Source organism: Procambarus clarkii, chromosome 39 (genome assembly GCF_040958095.1).
Source record: "Procambarus clarkii isolate CNS0578487 chromosome 39, FALCON_Pclarkii_2.0, whole genome shotgun sequence".
NCBI classification, from domain to species: domain Eukaryota; kingdom Metazoa; phylum Arthropoda; class Malacostraca; order Decapoda; family Cambaridae; genus Procambarus; species Procambarus clarkii.
In genome coordinates, this window is record NC_091188.1 from 8,975,756 (window position 1) to 8,983,235 (window position 7,480).

General features: G+C 37.6%; 1 protein-coding gene across 10 annotated transcripts in view; it reads left to right on the plus strand.

Moving 5' to 3' along the window:
• Epac (Exchange protein directly activated by cAMP) overlaps positions 1-7,480 on the plus strand; it is a 165,032-nt gene that overhangs the window by 154,789 nt on the left and 2,763 nt on the right. For 2 of the 10 annotated variants that reach the window (XM_045745794.2, XM_045745800.2), the window contains 2 exons: positions 1,421-1,513; positions 2,224-3,674. In XM_045745794.2, the coding sequence (XP_045601750.2) occupies positions 1,421-1,513; positions 2,224-2,351 (221 nt within the window). In that variant the 3' untranslated portion in view covers positions 2,352-3,674. Of the gene's footprint in view, positions 1-1,420; positions 1,514-2,223; positions 3,677-7,480 lie in introns of those variants that run through there. The other 8 variants (XR_011230936.1, XM_045745796.2, XM_045745795.2 and 5 more) reach the window with 8 other exon arrangements.

Below are 7,480 nucleotides of genomic sequence, written 5' to 3' on the forward strand. Positions count from 1 at the left end.
CCTATGTTCCCCGGAATACGACCCCGCCAAATTGTTTAACAACCAGGTACCCATTTTACTGTTGGGTAAACAGAGGCTACAGTTAAGGATTGACGCCCAGACAATCCTCCCCAGCCAGGATACGAACACACGACAAAATGCTTGCGAAACGCCTTTTTTTCATGGCGTTTATGTATTTCATAATTAGCTTGAGTGCTGTGCAAATTTTTTATATAAAATCTTCACTGCTACATTTCTCCGTCACCAGCGCAACCAATAATCATGATTTTTGTTTTCCTGTAAATAACATTTGATTTTCAGTATTTGTCTAGACGAAAGTTGATTCCAATTGGCATAGATATTTATTCGTTCGCAACTGTTTTAGGGCAAAATGCCATGTACAGTTTTTAATTTTAAGAGACAAAAAGCCTTTTAGGTTTATCGAGGTCCACTTAGGCCAACGACTGGCATTTCCCAGGATACAATCCATAGCAATTGCTAGGTAAACAGCTACAAGGAAACTTGCTCAGAAGTGTCGTTCTGTACAGAAACAGTCGGTGAGCATTGGGTAGTGAGGCACGTATGCTCACCTTCCTCCCTGCTGCACAACACACCTCAAGATATGGAGCGCACACCTGTTCACAATTAGCTCGATTACTGTCCTAATATTGTATATATAAAATCTTCACTTCTACATTTTTCTCCATCAACAGCGCAAACAAAAATCATGACTTTTGTTTTCCTGTTAATAACCATGATATTTTTCATGTTACTATATCCATAACTCCTAGAAGGAGACGCACCCACATCACACTTTTTCTGTGGTACAGAATGTCCCGTTCACACGACTGATGAGAATGAAGGTAACTGCAGTAGCCCTATTGGCCCATAAGATCTGCGAGTCCTCATATATATGTGCTTCAGCCTACAGTTTAGACCTATTGTCTTATGTATGACTCTGTGTCCTGCGTGACAGTGAATACCAGCATTATCCTCACTTTAATAAGACTATCGGAATCCTCAGATTAGGCAAAATTGTAATTAATTTTGTCTATAAAGATGTTAATAATAAGAGTCCAAGTTTGTTGACTTAGGCGTCGTTCCTTTGTCGTTGACGCTCGCCTCGCTGAACGCATCTGGAGGCTGCTGCTACAGATTTCATCTCGATTCCATTATCAGTAGCTTCCTTCACTATGGGATCTGTGCCTCATTTCATTGACCACTTTACACCCATATGGCTGGGTCGTCTCGTGCTTTGTCTCCGGGTAACCCTTTTACATATATATTGGCAAGTCATTTCTCGGCCACACACAAACAAAACCACTAGACTTCATCCCTCAGTCTGTCGATCTCAGCCTTTATCGAAAGACAGAACAAAAAAAAGTTGATACAAATGCTGGAATGCACCTTTCACCATCTTGTAACAAGCACTGTCCAACAGGTGACCCACTAGCTCTGAACAACACATCCACCCTTGACAAGAAAGGGTCAGCTACTCCAAACAAGAGACTGTCAACTACTCTGTCAAGAGATGGTTAGTTCACTTAACTTGTTATCGAATTGATCATGATCCCGGACAGACTTAAACCTCGTCACCTTCTCATTCCTTTGATGTGTGGGGGTTTAGCATGTATGTGAATTTTGTTGTATATAGGTTAGGTGGCCCATGAACTTGACTCGTATGGCCTTAGATGCTGACCATTACCATAATTATCATCCAACTATAAATATTATCAAGCTTCATGCTTGATCCCGGCTCTTAAAGTTAATAAGATTTAATGTTACCGTTCTTATATTGTTAAAATCACAGATTGAAAACAATATAGGTTAAAATTCAGTAAAGTTCGGGATTCCTTTATTCAATATTTGGTCAGAGGTCACCAAGACACTCGAGGGGTGAGACAAACGGAACATTACCACCTCGTATACGCCCACAACCCGGGTTAATTATAATTATATAAAAAAGTTATGTTTACGTTTGTTTTGCTCTTCAGGAAGACAAGTGACCCACAACGAAACTTTTGAATGAAGATTTCCTGAACTATAAAGAACATTTCATATAATCCAAATTTGTAATTACTCTATATGTATAAACCTTATCCACTTATATGTATATGTGTGTGTAAATCACGAAAATTAACGTCATTATATACTGTATATATAATGACGTTAATATATATATATATATATATATATAAATTGGTTATATTATAACCAATCATCAATTTTGTTTATATTTTTCAGCCCTTGAAATTCCGCCCGTGCCTAAAAGTGAAAATGAGATCAGAGTCTACGTCAGAAATCTTCAGGTTATCGATAACCAGCGCCGGCTCTTGGCCCTCTCTCAGCGACATGAACCTAAAAGACCATGAGTAGAAAGGAGAAAGACTCAGACGTCTTTCAGCTAAAAACGTTACTTATAATGGCACAATGTGAACGAGAAATAAACCCGTTGGCCAAGACCACACCCAGTAAAGTGTAGTGTATAGCTTTGAGTTCGGGGAATTGAACCCCCCAAGTGTATGTTTGCTGGCAGAGGCTCCGTGAAGTGCGAGAAGCACTGGCAGGGGTTCCGCGAAGTGTGGCATGCACAGAGAGGAGTTCCACGAAGGCGGATATTCATTGGACGAGGTTCCGCGAAGTATGCCAATGGTCACAAGCAATGACGATGCACAGTGACACTTTACTAGAAGGGGACATACCTTCAGCAAGTAACTATTTCTTCCTCTCTCAGGGAATGCGTGTTATTTAAGAGAATTCATGTATCACTAACAATTATTAAGGGAAACAAATTGTGAAACTCAAGACGGAAAATTATACTGAACTATGAAATGAGTGGTAAATGTATTTTATTCCTATTGTTAGTTACACCTTTTGGAACTGGTGGTGTAAACAATAATTCTTGGGCTTTCAGTGGTTATAAAAAACAATTGTTTGTCAAAAAACGTGGGAAGTCAAGGTATGGAACATGACGGAGGGGTAACTGAATAAATGTTGTTCTTACGTCGCCAAATCACAAAGCCCGAGGCACCCTGCAGTGTCTGAGAGCAGGTACATGGAAGGCGAACATGGAGAATTGTACATAATTATGCGAGGAAGAAATAAGTGAAACACCTATATTGCTTTCTTGACAAAAACTTTTCTGCTGATTATAAGATATAAAGTAATAGTATAAGGCGGAAATACTGTGAGAGAATTTAATCACAAATATCATTATTGTATATAGTGTACAGTAACGAGGTTAAAATATTATTCATGTATATATTTAGTGAACAATAGTAAGCGTGTCATAGGATGAAAGTTACAGATCCAAAAAAAATCACAATTTAATTTGTTTACATAACTCATTAAGAAAATGATGAACATGATAAGCAAGAACGTTATGCTGATGCTTTCTGGTGGTGGGTTTTGTCTGTGCTTTGGCTTGGTCTCGGATCCCCAAGCTCTCCTCGCCTGGAAGCAAGCAAGCATCAGGTAAGTGTAGTGTGAGTGTCAGAGGCCGGGTACGTCTCCCTAAGGCTTGCCTGCACCAGTCCTTGGCTAAGGGAAGCAGGCGAGGAACCCCAACACATTAGGACGTTCCACTGCATTCAGCACTTCATTCTGAGCGCTTAAAAACTCGATATTCCATGAACATTTCAGCATGTATAAGATATATATATATATATATATATATATATATATATATATATATATATATATATATATGTCGTACCTAGTAGCCAGAACGCACTTCTCAGCCTACCATGCAAGGCCCGATTTGCCTAATAAGCCAAGTTTTCATGAATTAATTGTTTTTCGACTACCTAACCTAACCTAACTTTTTCGGCTACTTAACCTAACCTATAGAGATAGGTTAGGTAGGGTTGGTTAGGTTCGGTCATATATCTACGTTAATTTTAACTCCAATAAAAAAAAAATGACCTCATACATAATGATATGGGTAGCTTTATCATTTCATAAGAAAAAAAATGGAGAAAATATATTAATTCAGGAAAACTTGGCTTATTAGGCAAATCGGGCCTTGCATAGTAGGCTGAGAAGTGCATTCTGGCTACTAGGTACGACATATATATATATATATATATATATATATATATATATATATATATATATATATATATATATAATACACGCACGCACACACTCACATATATACACACACACATGCGCGAAGAAGTTTGAATGGTCCCCAAGCCAATATGTAACCGAAATCTAATATATAGTATTATTTTCTAAAGTAGTAAATAATCAGTTAAAATGTCAAGTTTCTTGATAATTGAAAAGGAAATTATGAACAATTATTCAACCATTCAGTATGAACCTCGTGAAAGGGAAAGTGAATAGGATATATTATTTTGTATTGATTTTTCGTCTGTGATGAAAAATTCAGAAAATGTGCACAATATAAATATTTTTTGTAGTTACTAATACAATACTTAAAATATAGATGAGATCTGAATGTGTACATAAGATATTAGCTCATATTGATGTGTACAAAGCTGTATGATATATATCCAACATTTATCATTGTATACCAGGGTCCAATATGTTGTTTGTGGAGCCCACTGTGTTTGTTGGTGCCTGGCATGTTGTGGGTCACTAATGCCATGGTGCCAGGCATTTAAAAATTGTGGGGCCCCTCATGACAGCAGTGTAATTTTTTTTTTTAATTTGTGTCCACTTGGGAAATCTAGTCTTGACTAGATTTGATCTTGAATAATATTTTTAGTTAATATAATATACTATATATAAAGCAATATATAGTGTGTGTGTGTCAAAGTTGGTGATCTTGTGTGTGTAATCATTGACACACCTGCCATCTGTAGCCAGTTTAATGTTATATATTTGCTTATAGAGTTTAGTGTTCACTTTCTTGAACTCAATGGTGCCACTTGCTCGAGAAAAAAAAAAAGATAATCTGAAAATCTTAGTTTATATTGGCGACATTGTCTTCAATACAACATATAAACAGAAATAGAACAGTATTAATTTTCAAAATATCCCTTCAGTATGAAGGAGGTTTGCAGGGGGAGAGAGTTGCTTACTTACGTCAAGATATAAAATGTATTGCAACGGCTAATGATGGCTCCAATATTTTATATATTGTTGTTAATTCAAAGTGTGGTAGGTGGAGAGTAGTATTGACCCGTGTCATAAATAGTACGTACCTTACACTTCAGTTCCTCTCGTGTACATATCTTGCTGTTGTTGCTCCCTGAACATTTCTTAAGTGTTACATCTTCCTGTTGGTCCACCTCGTGAGATACGATTCATATACATATCAGTATTTGCAGTCATGTATGACAACAGTGATTTTTAGTAAGCTGCTATTGTTGAACTGTACATCGGTGCATTTCCATGTGGAACTTAGTGGCATCCCCTAGTGGATGCCACCATCCACTAGGGGATGCCACCAGGGGATGCCATCATCCCCTAGTGGATGGTGGCATCCGCCCCCCTAGTGGAAGATGAAAATCTTCCTAACAAAAATCAGTAATGGTCTCTACCTTTGATCAGTATTTGATCTTTATTTTTTCCCCTGACGTAGTTTTCTATATAGTTATGCAGTTCAATGTATTTTTACCTCTTACTCCAATATAACATACCAAATATATTTTTGATGTACCTAGTATATGCCTTGCATTGTAGACATTGATACGAAGGCGTTTCTAGAGCTTAAGTCATGCAATTTGTATAATTACTATGCTTCAGTAGTATAATAAATAATTGCAGTTGACTCCCGATAGTAGGCAGCCACAGGTTCCTAGAGAACCTTATGGAGAAAATATAATATTTTTTTGAGACAGATTGGGTTTTTAATTATTAAATTCATTGTGATTAAACAATTCATAAACATTACTATTTTAAGAGATAGAGAAAGAGTAGGTGGGTAGGTTGTGATAACGTGTGTGTGTGTGTGTGTGTGTGTGTGTGTGTGTGTGTGTGTGTGTGTGTGTGTACAAGTTGATTATTATATATGGGTTTAATGTTCTGTGTCGTTGACAGTTTACTCGCCAAGTAAAGTTTGCAAAGTCAGAAAGCATCAGCCATTTTCTGTAATGAATTTTTTGTCATATTTCTGAAATTGTTTTAGTTTGCTTTAACTTTAATATCATTTTGACGTCCATTTACTAGCCTCATGTTGTGCTGTATTATGCGTCTGTGGGTATACAGTAGCTGGTGTTGGGCTTAAAGCCTATCTAACTTTGGAAGGATATTTAGGGCAGGACACTAGCTTATTGAGTAACCAGAAATTATACTTTATTCCTGAATATAGTCCAGGACTATAATACTCTCTCATTATAGACATTGACAACCGGAGCGCCCATTCAATAAAAGTGACTTTATAATATAATAAAATATGTACAGTATGTCTTTAGACTGCTGTGTGTTAAAATGGTTTTCTGAATTTAAAAAATAGGTGTGCGTGTGTCTGTAGGGGGGGGGGAGGTTGCGATCTGAAATCAACTGTGTACTTGTGTTCTGATTTTATCTTGAGTGATTGTCCTGTTAGTAATGTAAACTATTTAAATATATATTTTTTAATATCAGTGTCGAAACACAATTTGCACTATTATAAGTATGCAGCTTTTATTAAATTTTATCAACTATGGATATTTTTTAAATATTAATAATGTAGCATAGATTCACATTAGCATTGATTAGTCCTTCGAGTGTGGCACAAAATGTGCCTCGCAATGTATAAAATCATGACAACTTTTTTAATGCGACATTAAAACCTGGGTGTAAAAGATTATATTATCGGGAGTCTGGTGTAATTTATTTGCTGTACCGTGTACCTTCATACTGAGCTTCAACCCATAGGTTCTAGAGATGCAAATTCCAGCCTACCTCAGATTCCCAGTCACATAGCCCACCCTCGTGCTGTAGTTACTATTACTGAATTTACTCGCTTGCATTCTAGCACTTTTAATGGAGGTGCAATGACGTCCAACTTACGCTTCGCGTGAACCAACACAATCATGCCAAAGCCGGGCTGGAGTGACAAACTGGAGAGGCTTACCCTCGCTGACAAGCACCATGTAAACACACTCATGACTTGGTCCCTTCAGCTTTTGTATCCGCTTCCATCACTCTTCAGACCGTTTTCTTTCATGTTTCACAACTTGCTTACACTTCAGACACCCTTAATTAATATACCGAATTTAATCTCGGTATAATAAAATGTGGATTATTAGCTTGGTGAGGGTGCGGGCGGGTCGGGGAAGGGTGGTGTGGCCCTGGGAGGGAGTGTTACGGTAGTCCAACATTTCAGTGCGAGTAACTGTAGTTTAATCCGTCAAGAGTATCATCCTGCACTTGTACAAAGCTAATATGTGACTTGTACGGGACGCGTGTTCTGATGATCCTTTTGGAGCTATATAACCCGTATTCCGTCAACGTTTCCCTAGCTAAGGACGAAGATATCGCCATTCGCTCTCATACAGGTACACTAATTGGGTGCTTAACCTGTCGCCTTTTCATGTCTCGTATGTAT